At 32.5% G+C, this 16,577-nt stretch overlaps 2 protein-coding genes and 1 pseudogene across 3 annotated transcripts; all 3 read left to right on the forward strand.

Annotated features, from left to right (window-relative positions):
- The first annotated feature begins 1,743 nt into the window (after positions 1-1,743).
- On the forward strand, positions 1,744-3,039 carry LOC111017720 (ribosome-inactivating protein SNAIf). Its single transcript, XM_022293564.2, has one exon. It carries the CDS (start codon positions 1,763-1,765, stop codon positions 2,696-2,698), a length of 936 nt encoding a protein of 311 aa, XP_022149256.2. The 5' UTR covers positions 1,744-1,762; the 3' UTR covers positions 2,699-3,039.
- Positions 3,040-7,877: 4,838 nt separating this feature from the next.
- Positions 7,878-11,073, forward strand: LOC111017635 (cocosin 1-like; annotated as a pseudogene). The gene is made up of 3 exons (XR_015788558.1): positions 7,878-8,178; positions 8,632-9,354; positions 10,932-11,073. The product of XR_015788558.1 is annotated as a cocosin 1-like (transcript).
- LOC111017648 (13S globulin basic chain-like) lies at positions 11,065-12,849 on the forward strand (the record flags this gene model as incomplete). Its single annotated transcript, XM_022293466.2, has 2 exons — positions 11,065-11,648; positions 12,477-12,849. Coding segments are annotated over 2 exons (750 nt in total), but the record flags the coding sequence as incomplete, so codon positions are not given.
- Positions 12,850-16,577: the final 3,728 nt, after the last annotated feature.

The raw sequence follows: 16,577 nt of genomic DNA on the forward strand, positions 1-16,577 counted from the left end.
TAATCCAACTTAACTTGATAAAAGCTTGATTTTTATTGTTGTTCACGGATCATAAAGTGACAACTATTACATGAATAATTTCTTATGACATGTCATGCCTCCGCATCATTTTTTCAGTACAATAATTTAGAGATATGGAAGCTCGAATCTCCGACCTCGAAGAAAAGAATACATGTCAATTACTACCGAATTATGTCCATGTACACGCCCCCACATCATTGATACAAAGGTACGTGGCTTCCCTAATTCATTACAACTATAAATTTTAACTTTTGTTCACGATAAGAGTCCATTGTGGACTATATCCAATTTCTACCACATATTATCCACTTTCAACTTAATTAGATCAGTTTTGGCTCAATTCTTTGTGACTCATTCCACTACAATTCCACTACAATAATAATGCTTCCACCATTAACAACATTAACTTGATTGTGTGTTATTCTTATATACACACACATCATCTTACCCAACTTCTTCAATCTAGTGCAAATTAAATTAAGCCAAATTCCAAAGTGAGATGATGGAGAAGATATATTGATGACAGAAATCTTGCTCTTCATTGTTACTGTGGTTGTTTCACTCACCGGTCATCGCCCCATTCGTGGGCGAAATTAGGATAGGTCGAGACGGGCCATGTTTCAGCCAGTGGTGAGTCAATCCACTTGTTATTAAAAGTGTAATTGTCTCGTGTCGAAAAGTTACAAAGAGGAAGTATGCTCAAAATGCTAAAAGGGAACCCATAGTCTTAGATTTTATTCATCTCAAATGGAGACATTTTAAGTTTAGGGAGTTTTGTTTTTTATTTCATTATATTTTATTTTTTGTAATTGAGGTTAAGAAGAGAAATATAATTTTCCCTATGGTTTTTCTTGAATTTGGAGTTTTTTACATAAATTCTCATTGTTACTTTCATTAAAATTTTCAACTATTTTTTACTTATTCCTGCAGTGGAAATAAAAGGTTTTTTTTCATCACTACCGTCAACTTTCTCAAAATACATCTTTACAAGCAAAGTGTGAACATTCATTGGAAAATATATTGACCCCATTTGCAGGGGTCATCAGATTTCTAACCTTTCTATCATTTTGCTTTCGTTAGTTAGAATGGTTGGGGTGACTTCAAAATTCTAGTAACATTCTTCCCTTCCTTGATTCACGATCCTTGCTGTTGAATTAATCTCCCATGTGTCAAGACCCCGGCTTCAATGTTCTCAATTGCAAGCATCTGCGGAACATAAATCCTCGTAGAAAAATGCACAAAATCAATGATTCAAGAAAATATCAGGTGAATTTGCGACGTTCTTTAGAAAAAGACCTTTATTTGAAAAGAGAAATCAATACCTGAATGATCAAACAATTTTTCTTGTCATTTCCTTTTATGGGAAATACGAAAATTAAATTTTAGTTTCCCTACTCTCTCATCTCTCTCCTCTTTCTTCTTCAGAAAATATGTGATCCTTCACTCCATACTACATGCAGACAGCATTCATAAATATGCCAATTGAGACTACTAATACTTGACTTCATTTTGACCAAGATCTTTTTCTTATTATTATCATCATTGTGTGATGCAAAAAAAAAATGGAAGCAATTAGTGAAAATATTACTTACCTCTAAACGTGGAGGACGTTGAACCAAAAAGAAAAGTAAAATTTAATGCGATTGTAGTAAAAGACTTTTTTATCATAAAATTGACACTTGATTAGTGGATTAATTGTGTGTACCAATATGGTTTGTGATTCATTCCCACTAGATTACCAATGCATGCTCCATCAACGTTACTTCACTACAAATATGCATATAACCCAAGATCAATCAAGATCATAAAGATGAGACGACAAATCTTGCTCTTCCTTCTCATCGTAGCTATTTCCCTCATCCACTGCGCTACCGCGTTGGACACAGGTGGAGTTAGGACACGTCTTATGGGTCAAGATGGGCTATGTTTGGACAGCGATGGGACGAGCCGCTACAACTTCCCAAAACTAGTCCCATGCAACCCCAAGGAAGAGAGGCAGGTGTGGAACATCGTCGACGACGGCACGATCCATTGGACCAACGACAGATGCCTCTTCCCTTACGGCAAAAAGGTCACAGGACAATACTTCCTCGTAAAAACAGGCATGTGCGACGAACTGACACAGCAAGAAAAGACATGGAGCCTAAACAACAATCCCAACACAATCTCCCACGTGGACTCGGGCCTCGTCCTGACCGTGAAAAACTACACCAAGACTCTCACGGTGGTGCCCTACAAGAGCAACAACCCATCGCAGATTTGGGCCATTCAAGAAGCTCCACGTGTCGGCCTCATCATGGGACTTCACAACTACAAGTGTCTGTGGTCAGACGGGCCACATCGGTCCGGCCAAGTGTTTGTGCATGACTGTTTGGCAGGTACGTGGTTCAACCAAGTGTGGGCGTTGTTTCACGACGGCTCCATTCGTTTGGAATCGGACAGAAGTTTGTGCTTGACGTCTTCGTCGGGGGCGGCTCCTTATTTCTTTGTGGATGTGTTTAAATGCGAGGACAAGGCTGAGCAGCGGTGGGTGGTGGAGACTGACGGCGGCGCCATTCACCACCCCGGCTCCGACTTGGTCATGGATGTCATTCCGATGAGCAACCAGCCACAACCGGTTGTTCTGTTTTCGCAGAATGGCGCGACAACCCAGCAATGGACGTTTATGCATCTGTGAATGAATTACGTGGGGAAGATGAAGAGAAGACTCATGTACTTATTACTATTAAATGTTTGACAGCTAAAAAACAAATCATTTAGAAAAAATAATAATTTGTCAAATATTTTAATATTGATCAGCAACAATCTAAGTATTTTCTTATCTGAAAAAAACTTGTTATTGGCTATATATGTTGTGAATGTAATCCACACACAATGTCTGCCCTACGAATAAATAAGTGTGTGGGTATGTTGTGACTTGTCTAAACCGAACTAATTAAAAAAAATACTCTTAAATTACAAATGTAATTAGAGTTCTTAAACTTAATTTATATACGTCTATAAATTTTTAATTTTATATCTCATAAGTTTTTAACTTTCAATTTTGTTTCAAATACATCTTTTAACTTTCAATTTTGTGTTTAACATAATTCTTCAATTTTATATTTTTCAAAACTCATAAATGTTAGATACAAAATCTATCTCACAAGTTTTTAATTAATTTTGTATCTAATAAATCTATAAATTTTAAAAAATGTATAGGTTAGAAACTTGTATGCATAATTGACAGTTTAGAAATTTATTATACATTTTTAAAATTTAGTAATTTATTAGACACAGAGTTTAAAATCTTATCAAACACAAAATTTCATAAGTCCTATTAGATATATTTTAAAGTTTAAAAACTTATTTTCTAATGAGTCAAAGGAAAATTAATGAGTGGCAAACTTAGGTTTCCATCAATTTACAAATTTGTTACAAGAAAAAATAATTTGTCAATATGACCATTTTCTTTCTTGTACATCACCATTTTGTCTCGTTTTCCTCAAGAATTTCAGTGTGATGCAACTATTTTTTTACACATTACCCCAATTAAGGAATGTAATATAGGGTTGTGATTTATTCCACTACAATAATAATAATAATAATAATAATAATAATAATAATAATAATAATGCGTGATTCATTAACACATTAATTAACTTGATTAGTGTGTTCTTATACACACATATCATCTTACCTAACTTCTTCGAACTATTTCAAAACAAATCAAATTAAATTAAGTGAGATAATGGAGTGAATAAGATGATGAGAGAACATGCCTACATGAACATAGTTCGGAGGGTTAAGGTACTTATGTGCGATAAGATGGTCGTGAGTTCGAATTCCTCCATTTATATGTTGTACTCATGGAAAAAAAACAGAGAGAGAGAAAAATCTTGATCTTCGTCATGTTAATGTGGTTGTTTTCCTATCGGCCACCGCCCGTGGAACTATGACTCCCCTATGGGTCAAGATGGATGATGTTTGGACAATCTTATAGGTCGAGCAACTATAACTTCGTCAAAACATATTTACAAGTCAAAGTGTGAATATTTATCGGAAAAATGATTGAATCAGATCATCACTACTCCCAAGTAACTATTGGATATAGATTTGAAATCTATGTGCCCTCATAAATAGATCATTAGACATATATTCTATCATTTCTCTCATATATCATCTAATGGTATAAAACTATCCGGCACTCATACTTGAATATAATTCAACATGTTAAAACATATATCATCAGTCAAAAGGTAGGAAATTAGAATCTCTCGCCCCACATATTACTGAACTAAAAATAAAAATCATCTCGATATTGGTTGTTATTTGCTGTTAATGAGTTAATAAATAGATAATGTGACTTTAATCAGCTAATTGAGGTGTTGACCTAGACTTGTATTGGATTCAAATAAGAATCTGGAAGTCTTATACACCAGCGGTAATAATCCTTTTATGGTCAACGTTATGAAAGATACAAATGCCATAAGTAAAAGACATTGATCGAAATGTCAACTTTTCAATTTTTTTTAAATATAGGATAAATTTGACTTTTTTAATGTGTTTTAATTTATATATTACATTCGAGTTTAACTTTAATTTGGATTACGCTGCTTTTGTAAAATTTTAAGCATTTTGTTATATTTTGGTAATGTTAAAGTACTTTTCTTAATCCTTTAATCGAAGTCCTTTTACATATAAGCCTCCACTGGTTGGATGAATGATTAAAAGTAGTTTCTTATGAGAGAAAAAAATTGGGTTGTGATTCATTCCTACTACATTAGTAAATGCATGCTCCATTAACATCAATTCATTTTGTGTAATATATATGCACACACAAAGAAGCTGCACACCTTCACCCACGTCCACTCTGGCCTCGTCTTGACCGTGAAAAACTACATTTACACTCTCACCGTGGAACCCGGTCCCTTATCTTTTTAATGTGAAATCCATAACCTGCCTCCTCAAGATCGTGGCTCTTTTAGCTCATCGATCTTGGTTGAATTTTATTTTTGGAGAGGATGCTCGTTTGAACTTTTGGATTCTGATACCATATCAAGATTCATGGAGTTCCATCTCAAAATCAATTGGCGATGGGAGGAGTAACCCACTAATATTATAAACCATTTTTAGGTCATTTATCTTTTCAATGTGCTACAACCCAGCAATGGACGTTTATGTGAATGGATGACGAGGGGAAGAGGAAGGAGACGGGTCGGCAGACCTTACCTACTGTCTCTTAACATTCATGGAATTTCATCTTAAAACTAATTGACAATGAGATGAAGATGTCATGTATCTTATAAATCTTGTTAGGTCTCTTAATCTTTTCGATAGCATGCTAACACGGTCAAATGTAAGTATGTTGAGTATAATGTAATTCCACACACACAAGCAATTGTGACTTGTCTATACCTATCTACTTTTCTATGTTTGATTATCCAACTAGTAAAAAGAATGTTAAATTACAATTTTAGTTGCGTTTAATGTCTCCAAACTTCCGATTTTGTGTGTAGGTTCTTATCTTTCAATTTTTGTGTTTAACAAATCTTGAACTTTTTTGAGATTTTGTAAAATCCATAAATTTATTAGACACAAAATTTACCATAAACTACTATAGAATTGTCAAATATCCAAGTATAATAACTCAGATTTCTGTGTCACTGTCTAACATAATATAATTGATATATGAGTAACTCAAAAGTGCTAAAAAGTTTGCTCGTGGTTTAGAAGGAAGGAGAATACTTGGCTCCTTATCGATGAGGAACAACTTATTATTTAAAATATATATATGTTTTTGTATTCTTAGTTGTAAAACATTTGATGGTCGGTCCTCACCGGAGCCAAGTATTTTCCTAACGGGAATGAGTTATAAACCCCATATAACGTCTACGTATATCCTTTGAATTAATTTCTAAATATAGTACGATGGTTGTCCCATAAGATTAGTCCCTCTAATAAAGGAGTAAGATATTGTATGACTATCATACATCTCAATACATACTATTAGGATATTTAACTATGGTTTAATGGTAAATTCAACTAATTAAAATAATTATCCTTGATCAATTGTGAAATTTGTGACAAATAAGACTTTAGGAATATTCTAGACATTTTTCTATGAAGAGAAAGAATTAGATCTAGAATTTCTCTAAATATGAAATTCGTGACAAATAAAACTTTAGGGGTATTGTAGAAATTTTTTTATGAAGAGAAAAGAATCAGGTCCACAATTTCTCCAAATATGAAATTTGTGAGAAGTAAAAGTCCAGGGGTATTCTAGATATTTTTCTATGAAGAGAAAGAATTACGTGCACAATTTATCTAAATAGATGGATGGATGGAGATTAAGAAGTTCAAAGTGGTTGGTGATTCAAATTTGGCGAGTCTATCTTTCAGCGATACTTTTTTCCACTAATAACTCCTCCCCAACCCGATCTTCATGGTTTTTTTTTTTTTAATGAATTGCTTATCATTAGACCTCGTGGGTGCAAAGTAAGCAGCTCAACGGTAATCGACATATATCTCCAACCAAGAGGCAACACACAAATAATCGTCGGGCAAAGATCTCTTTCCCGACAAAATGTAAATAGATGGAACTTTTCCCGACTATTTTCTACTATAGTCAAGGTATACTTCTCTTGACTTTTTTAGGAAAGCGTTGGACAATACTTTTACAATTTTTTTAATAATACAACTCCCGACTATTTTCAAAGTTAGTCGGGATAAGTTAAATTTCCCGACGGTTTTAAAAAGATATTCGGGAGAAGTTGACTTTACCCAACTATGTTAGTGAACCGTCATGAATTTTGTTTTTTAAATATTACAACTCCCGACTATTTCTAGAAATAGTCGGACAAAGTTAATATTCCCGACGTATTTAGAAAATGGTCGGGAGAAGTTGAATTTACCCGTCGCATATTTTTTTATTTTTTAAATATATTTTTTTAAACATTACATCTCCCCAAACTATTTCGAAAAAATCGTCGTCGGGCAAAGTTAGTATTCCCATGGTCAGGAGAAATCGACTTTACCGGACTATTTTAGTAAACCACCTGGGAATATTGTTTTTTTTTTTTAAATATTAATTCTCTCGGTTTAAAAAAAATCCTCCCGACCATTTTAAAAACAGTCGGGAGAAATTGAATATATTCCAGACAATTTGTAATATACCGTCGAGTCAAATAAATATTGCGCGACGCTTTTAAAAAACCCTCTCTCTCTTGTGTGGGCTGAAATTGAGTAAATGTTCTCCACCACAAGACGGAGGGGAAAGTGCTGAAACCTAACTACAAGAGTTGCAAATGTGAAACTGATTGATGAGGTTCCTACCAATCTGCACAAACTTAGCAACAAGTTAGCAACTTGTTCCCTCCTCTATAATTTGGAATTTCATATACTTTTTTGGTCCCCTGCTCTATAATCTGCCATTCATTTTTCCAGAAGAGTTCTACATTGCCTAAAACAACTCAACCAAAAAGAACTAATTAACGAACTAATTATTCTGATTGGATTCGTAAGTTAGTTCAAACAAAGTCTCACATTGGTTAAAGAAGAAAAATATTTTAGGTTTATATGTGAGGGACAACATCTTTGTTGGTACGAGGTCTTTGCAAAGTAACGACACGATAGTCAGGTTTAAAGTGGACAATATTATATAATTGTAGACCTATCTTATCTTTAATGGGTCGAGTTCGAATTTATTGCTCCATAAAAATCCTCTCTTGTATCTTTTTACTAGTTTTTGGTCCCACCAAGAAACGTAGACAATATTACTTCTTTCATTTTCAACAAAAGTTGAATTAAACCATTAAAAGAAAGGAAAATTTGTTATGAAATTGAACTCTTTTTTCTTTTAATTATAAATACCAAGCTTTTTCCACGCAGAACTCGAAGATAGCGTTGAGTTTATCGGCCTCTCTTTTCTTTGCCATTGTTTTTTCCCTTTCATCTCTCATATTTAAGCTCTTCAATCATCAATGGAGTTCGACTTGAAGGCAATGAATGACCAGACCTTCTCGGAGAGCGACGGCGGAGCCTACTACAACTGGCCGTCTTCTCAGTTTCCGGTGCTGTCGAAAGCCGATGTCGCCGCTGGCAGACTCGTCCTCCGCCCCCGCGGCTTCGCCCTCCCCCATTACGCCGATTCTTCTAAAGTTGGTTACGTTACACAAGGTGAGCTTATCTCGATGTTTAATTTAGATACCTTCTAGAAAAATTGGCATGGAAGGACATCGAAAAGATGACTTGAGGAGACTTCCTTAAAATTTGTCATTCTTAGTATACTATATGCCAAGAATTTTATTGTCAAATATGAGTCGGCATATATTTTTTTCCTTTTAAGATCGGGAGTTCAAATTCACACTCTCATATAGATTGCACAGCTCGTAATTCTATTAATTTCTTAAGGAGTTTCAAATGCTTTAGACTAATATAGTTTTCGTCTAAACAAAAATAACTAATAACACCTTAACACACTTTAATTCCTATATATTTTTGGTCGTCTTACGAGATTAATCGACGTGTGCATGCACGTAAATTGACATGGACATTTATGGATATATATATATATATAACCTTAGTATTTTTTTACCTTGTATAGTACCTTAAATATTTATGATACAATAGGCAATGGAGTGGTGGGATTGGTGCTTCCAAATGAGTCAAAAGAGCAAATTTTGGAGCTGAATAAAGGAGATGCAATACCAGTTCCGCCGGAGCCGTCTCCTGGTGGTTCAACGGCGGCGAAGATTCCGATTTGGAAATCATATTCCTCGGCGAGACTTCAAATTCCCACATCCATGGCGAACTTACCTACTTCCTTCTCGCCGGAGCTCAAGGAATCCTCTCAACTTTCTCGCCGGAGTTCATTTCCAAAGCCTATAATTTTAACAATATTGAAGAAGCAAACAAGCTCACGCGTAGTCAATCAGGGGTTTTGATCGTCAAGCTACCGCCGGTCAAATCCCTGCCGGAGCCGCAGCCGCTGCCCGGCAAGATGGTGTTCAACTTGGCCGGTGCAGAGGCCGAACGCAAGGCTACGGTTGGTGTGTCGGTTAGAAGTGTCGAAGAGTCGAAGTTTCCGTTTATTGGACAGACGGGCCTGAGTGCAAGCCTTGAGACACTTTGTTCCAATGGTGTTCGCTCTCCGATTTATGCTGCCGATTCGTCGGTGCAAGCGATCTATGTCGTGAGTGGCTCGGGTCGGGTTGAGATTGTCGGGTTCAACGGCGTTAAGATGGTGGCCGGAGTGAAGGTGGGACACTTGCTGGTGGTTCCGAAGTACTTTGTGATTGGGAAAGAGGCCGGTGAGGATGGAATGGAGTGTTTCTCCATTGTCACCAACCTTAGGTCAGCTTTCTCGTCTTCTTCAAGTCTCATTCTAGACTCTACACTCAAAGGTTTTTCAAATCATTTCTAAAAGATAAAATAAAAGTAATTTTCATGAATATTTAAAAATTTTGATAGGCTTTTAAATTATTTCAAAAAATGAAAAACTAAATTAATAAATAAAACATAGGCATGTAGCTGGTACATTAATTAAACCAGCATTTTAACTTTACATTAAAAAAAAAATAGTTCTTGTTACTTTTTTTAATCTCGTAATAAAAATCTAATGTGTATATCTTTTATATTTTATTTATCAAATTAATAGATATTTATGTTAACAAAATATTTAACCTATAAGTCTTATGTTTCTAATGAAAAATTAATGGTAAGAACGAAAATTGTTTTTAAATAAAAGTATAGGTTACTAATGCTATTCTAATGACAAATTAACGCAACAAGGCGTTCGTTGTTGAGGAGTTTAAGTTGATATTTAAATAAAATTCTAGGGACTAAATAAAATAAAATTAATAAGAGTATGATAGACAACCAAAAAAAATAAAAAAAGGAAAAAATATTGGTTAACTATGATGATTGGATTTGATAACATTACAGGCCTGTGATAGAGGAGTTGGCTGGAAAGGCATCAGTGTGGGAGGCATTATCTGAAGAAGTTTTACAAGTGTCTTTTAATGTATCTGCTGATTTTGAAAAAATGTTCATTTCAAAAGCAGCTAATTCAAATTGAAAATTCCTTGGATTTTAGCTATTTATGTGCTCAATAATCACAGTCTTGTATTCTTTCCTTTTATAATTTTACTAATGTGTCCAATAATTTCATGAATAAGATCAAACATGTTTTTACTTTTGATTCGCGTTAACACAACAGTAGTGATATCAGAAAATTATCGAGTCAATTATTTTTGCCTAACTCAATTGATTAAGGTATCTTTGATTAAAAAAAAAATAAAAGATTCAAATCTTCATCCTCATGTATTTGAATTCAGATAAGAAGAAAAAAAAATGGAAAAATATATAACTAATTTTTATTTAAAATTTAGAAATTAAAATAAAATATTTTAAAAATTAAGGGTTTAAAACGAAATATTTTAAATGTTGATGATGAAAATAAAATATGTATAAAACTACATGAACTAATATAAGATTCGGTTTAAAAGTAATATATTTGATATTTTAATGGGATCTAATTAAGGGATTTGGTTGGACTTTTTCAGTTGCTAACTTTTGTAAGAAAATAATTCAAGTCTTACACTCTTACTTTCCTTCTTTCTAATTAAATGACATTTCTACATGTCGATAAAAAAAACAAAATGATGTTTCTACATTAAAAAAAATGTCATTACCTGTCGGGAATAACCCTTTTTTTATGAAGGATATTGTGATGTCGGAAAAAACGTCACAAAATCTTTTCGTGATTTTAAGTGATTGTTATCACCTCTTACCTATTTTGTTCATATTATTTTAATAAATAATTAGATTGTCAACCTGAACTATCGATAATTTTCGAAAATTAATTATATTTAAATTTAATTTTTCAAAATCATTCATTTTATTACTTTCAAACCTATGAAAGCCTGCAGGCAATGGAATTGGCGGACTTTTATTTCCGGGCAAGTCCAGCGAATTTGTGATGAAACTAGAGAAAGGAGACCTAATTCCGGTACCGGAAGGCGTCACCTCCTGGTGGTTCAACCCCGAAAATGACGACTCCGATTTCGAGATCCTCCTCATCGGCGACTCCTCACACGCCCTCATCCCCGGCGACGTCACATACGTCGTATTCGCGGGACGTCTCGGAATCCTCCAGAGTTTCCCGCCGCAGTACGTCGCCGGATCTTACTCCCTAAACGAAGAAGAATCCGCCGCTCTTCTCAGAAGCCAATCCAACGGCCTGATCTTCAAGCTCCGGCCGGACCAAACCCTACCCGAACCGGACGAAAGCAGCGGTCTGGTTTTAACATATACGACGCCGTTCCGGACGCCCGACTGGAGGCCGGCGGGTCAGTGACGGCCGTGACAGAGGATAAATTTCCGTTCATTGGGAAGTCTGGGCTGACGGCGGTGCTCGAGAAGCTTGAGGCTAACGCCGTTAGGGCACCGGTCTACGTGGCGGACCCGTCGGTGCAACTTATTTATGTGAGTCGCGGGTCGGGTCGGATTCGGGTGGGCGGGTTTTTGGGGAAAATGGATTCGGAGGTGAAAGCGGGGCAGCTGGTTTTGGTTCCAAAGTACTTCGCCGTCGGGAAGGTCGCCGGCGATGAGGGAATGGAGTGCTTCTCCATTATCACAACTACACAGTAAGATAAATTTTTTATTTTTGTTTATTTATTTATTTTTCATAATCTTGACTTGGAGTTAAAAGAATGTTTTAGAAAAATTTTATAAACTTTATAGGAAATGAAAGCGTTATACCCAACAAACTTGTGTTTTGAAGGGACAATATAAACTTAATTATTTCCTGTTTTTTGAAATTTAGATTATATTTTATGGCTTTTTTGTTAAGTGAAAAACTACCACAAGGAAAATGTTGGTAATAGATTACAAACAAATTTCATTAATTTTTCAAACAAACAATCATTATCAAGCAAATTAAAGGTTTGGTTTTTCTAAAATTAAGCTAAATGTAAACTACAAAATAATTGTGGGATAAACTAAACCTAATTTTTAAAAACAAAAAAAAACAATAAAGTTAAACAACCAATTTGATGTTTATGATTTGAGCTTAAATTCAATTTGATCACTATAATTTTAAATGTTTTATTCTTATTCTTATATATATTTTTTAGGCTTATTTTAAATTTGGTCCAATGATTGATTTTTATAGTTGGGTCAAATCCGATCACAAATTAACCCTCATAGGTGATTTATTGATCCAAATGGACTAGGGTTAATTAAGAAGAAATATGTTCAAACCTCATCTTGATCACCTACGAATAAAATTAAAAAAAAAAATTATCATAAGTTGTTTGAGTCCTTACCATATTGAATATGTCTACTTGCATAGAAACGACCGTTAACGTTTTGTATTACTATCGAGTATATATATATTGTTGTTATATATTTATTTATTTATTTTGATGAGAATGGTTAGTGAAAGCTGGGCTTGGTTTGTTAACAAATTGCAGCCCTCTAATAGAAGAATTGGGAGGGAAAGATTCGATTTTTGGGAGTTTATCAGCACAAGTTTTTCAAGTTTCATTCAATGTCACAGCTGAGTTTGAGAAGCTTCTCAGGTCAAAGATAACAAAAGCCTCACCCCTGGTTCCTCCCTCAAATCATGGAAAACCCTAACTCCCAATATCACTGTCGACATGTCGTTTTGGACTCTCTACATCGTCGACCATCGTCATGTGCCTTCAATTATTGGGTTGGTCAATAATGCAACGTGTGCCGTAGTGTACTGGTTTCTAATTATGAGCACAAAATAAATAATAATAATAATAATAATAATAATAATAATAATAATAATAATAAAAGGCTATTTTGTGCGATCTTGAATTGATGTGTGTCCAGCATGTAATAATGTGACAAATATATGTGATTTTTTTAGTAAGGTGGGACCAGTCATATTGATTTTAAATCAAGAAAATGATAAAAATAACTGGTGAAAGTTTTTTAGGGTAAGATAGATAAGTTTCTATTTGGGTCTATATGTCGGACAACTAAAGTAATTGAACAATTTTTTTTAGTATAGTATGTGGGGGTAGGGTTCGAACTCATGACTTTTTGATCAGAGATAAATGCATTAACCATTTGAGCTATGTTCGGTTTGGCGAAATAATTGAACAGTCCCTCCCTCTCAAGCAAGAGATATGATACGATGTTGTTCTTGTTTTTTTTTTTTTTTGACATCAGTGACTTTTTGGTGGTAACTTTTGTCATTAAAAATAATATAAAATTAAAAATATCCAACACTTCAATGCCACGTCAACAATCTATCAGTGATACTAACAAAATGCTAACTTCATGGATCTTTTAGAACTATTTCTTAAAGGTCGGAGACTAAAATATCACTTTTTGAAAGTTAGGGACCAAATAGAAATTTATCTGCAAACTCAGGGACTAAAAGTGTATTTTACCTTTTTTTATTGGTATGTTATATATTTATTTACTTCGGTGTGTGTATAAGTATGTATACGTTGTGTATGTCAATTACTTAATTACAAGTATATATTGTTTATCATTTATATATTAATACATTCCTCTATATGTTTATAAGAACATAGACTATACTTGTATAGATTATTTATAAGTATATATTATTTATCACGTATCAATACATGTATTTTATATATAGAGAGAGGGGTTAATTTTGTTTCCTCTTCCACGTGTTGTTTGCAAATTATATATATGCATATATTATTTATAAGTATATATTATACATCAATTATATAATAATACATGTTATTTTATAGATTTACTTATATACATCATATATGTAAGCTATATATATAGAAGCATATTTGACTACTCAATCATATATGATAAAACGTTGTATATCCTTCTTGATTAAAAGAAAAATGTTATTGTTATTATAAATTTATTTATAATTAATTTGATTTGATCATTTCAAATTATTTGACTTTTTTTGTTAGATTTGCTTTTGTTAAAGTTATTTTAGTCTTTATTAAAAAATAAACCAACTTTAGGTTTCTTTTGTAACTTATCAAATATATTTATTGAATTGGTGCGATAAACTGATCGGGACACTCAGAGATATTAAAAAAAAACTTTGAAATAACTTTCAAAACATCTCTCAATCAAGATGATTTTTTTTTCCAAACACAGCAGAGATGATTGGAGTATGAATGAAGTAAGAAAAAAAATCTGGGCCTCAAAAACAAAAGTTACAAATCCTTAATTATCGGAAATATTTTCAAAATATTAGTGATATTTTAAAAAGAAATTTACATTCGTTCAATCAATTTTTTTATTATTCATAGATATGTGAATTCGAATTTCTGACTTTTTATCGATAATATATATTTTAATTAATTGAATTATATTTATATTGACAATGAAAATATTATTGACGTTTTAAAAAATATTGATGCGATTGTCATGAATATTTAATACCTTATGAATTATTTATAAGTCACTGATACAGACCAAACTCTTTTACCGTAAATGCCCTTTGGCGTGTTAACAATTGAAATGTCAAAAGTACCCTTATCGTTTTCATGTTATTTCCCAAATATTAATGTGTCAGAAGTTAGAACTCAGTGTTTCTGGGCCAGAATATGTCAGATTTTAAGTTATATTTTTCATTTTCTATTTATTTATTATTTTTTAATCTCTTTTCTTGGCTTTACTTAGATATTCGAGTCTAGTTGTTACCGACAATTTATTTTTAAATTTATATGTAATATTTTTTTTATTAAATCATTGTACTAATATATAGGTTATCCAAATGGTTCATCATTTATATAATTTTCAATTTAAATTTTATAAAGTCTAAAGAAGGCACAGTTTGGAAGTTAATTATCTAAATTACATTTTCTCATGTACTATAAATTTTAGATTATTTTAAATATAATAATTAGTAAAAAAAAATTAGTAAACGAGAATTTTGGATCTCACTGTCTACGTATTGTTAAACTAAAAAAATAAATCATTCTCAATTTTTTTTTAACATAGACTTGGAAAGCATTTGGCAAGTTAGACCCATCAAATTAAATGCATATATTGAATGTGTAACTATTTTTGAAATTTGATACCTGAATACTCGATTTGATAACCCGCTACTGATTCTTCTTCTGTTTCTATTAAATCAAAAGGTAATCTCTCGCATTCTGCTAAGGAAAAAATTAGAAAAATAACAAACCTTATTGGTTGACGCCACAAATTTCACCCCAAACCATATTTTGATTGAGCCTCAACTATATCAACTGTATTCGAACTGTTAGATAATCATAGTCTACAATAATATTATTGTTCTCATCGCTATTATAGAACCGTACATGAGATTTTCACCTCATACAGCTCCTTGAGGGCCATAAATAAATCTAAGGAGCGTGTCGGGATTATTTATCTTAATATATTTTTTTTATAGAATAGTATAGGATAAATCTATCGTGTGTCCCCAAATTAATCCTTCTGTAGTTCTAATAATAATAAAAAAAAGGGTACTTCGGAATTGATCTCATCCTTAAATAAAAAATAATCCTTATCGGACTTGAAACCAAATTCAAATTTTGTTCAATTAAAGCCTAAACATCTTTCTCAAAACCACTTCCTTAATCAAATACAATATACTCATAATATAGGTTGACTTTCTTGAAAATTGAAAAGAGATCTCATTGTTTTCAAGAAAAAAAAATATCTCATTTAATGAAATTCAAATTAATTAAAATAGATTAAAGAAATCTAAGATCTTCAAATAAGTGATAATAATTTCAGTACTATTCATAAAACTATTTTGCATTTTCAAAATATTTTGTAAACTACGTCGTACTTTCTTTCTTTTTATAATTAATTACAAATTTTTCACAAAAGCACTCTACTTATACTATTTTCATATTGTATTTTTAACTTTGATTCTTTTTTCTTTCTTTCTACTTTCAAAATACATATGTTTTGGTTACCATTTTAGTTCATATTTACAAATTTTTAACACAAATTTCATATACAATAGAAATATTTAATATAGATTTATAACTGTATTTTAATAATATTAGTGAATAAGTGATATACTAAAATTTGATCGAAATAAACACGATAAAAATAAAAATGGAGGGAAGAAAACCAAAACAGTTTGCATAATTAGAAGTTATGACATGTAAATACCTTTTTAAATGTACAAATACCTAAGAAAAACTATTCGAAAGTAAAATAACATAAATAAACAAAAGTTAAAAAGTGGAAAGACCAAACAAAAAAAAAATCTGATATTATGGACCACATAATATATAGATTCTCATCTAATCTAATCTAATCATCATTATAACTATTATTATTAATTTTATAATCATCTTTATACGTAGTTTTCCCAAATAATAATAGAGGCGTAGGACATTCACAAAACAACCTATTTACTTGATTGAGCACTCATGTGCAAGATGAAACGTGTTTGCATAATTAGAAGTTAATTAAAGTGAAACCTATATTTAATACGTTAATTTGCTTGTTTCATATATTACGATTTTATTAATCCTAAAGTTGGGTAAGCGGTTGATGAAATCTGTACTTTCTATTTAAAAAATAATATTGAAAAAGTTTAACAGGAC

Source organism: Momordica charantia (genome assembly GCF_013281855.1).
Source record: "Momordica charantia cultivar OHB3-1 chromosome 10 unlocalized genomic scaffold, Mcharantia_2.0 BLBB01000010.1, whole genome shotgun sequence".
NCBI lineage: Eukaryota > Viridiplantae > Streptophyta > Magnoliopsida > Cucurbitales > Cucurbitaceae > Momordica > Momordica charantia.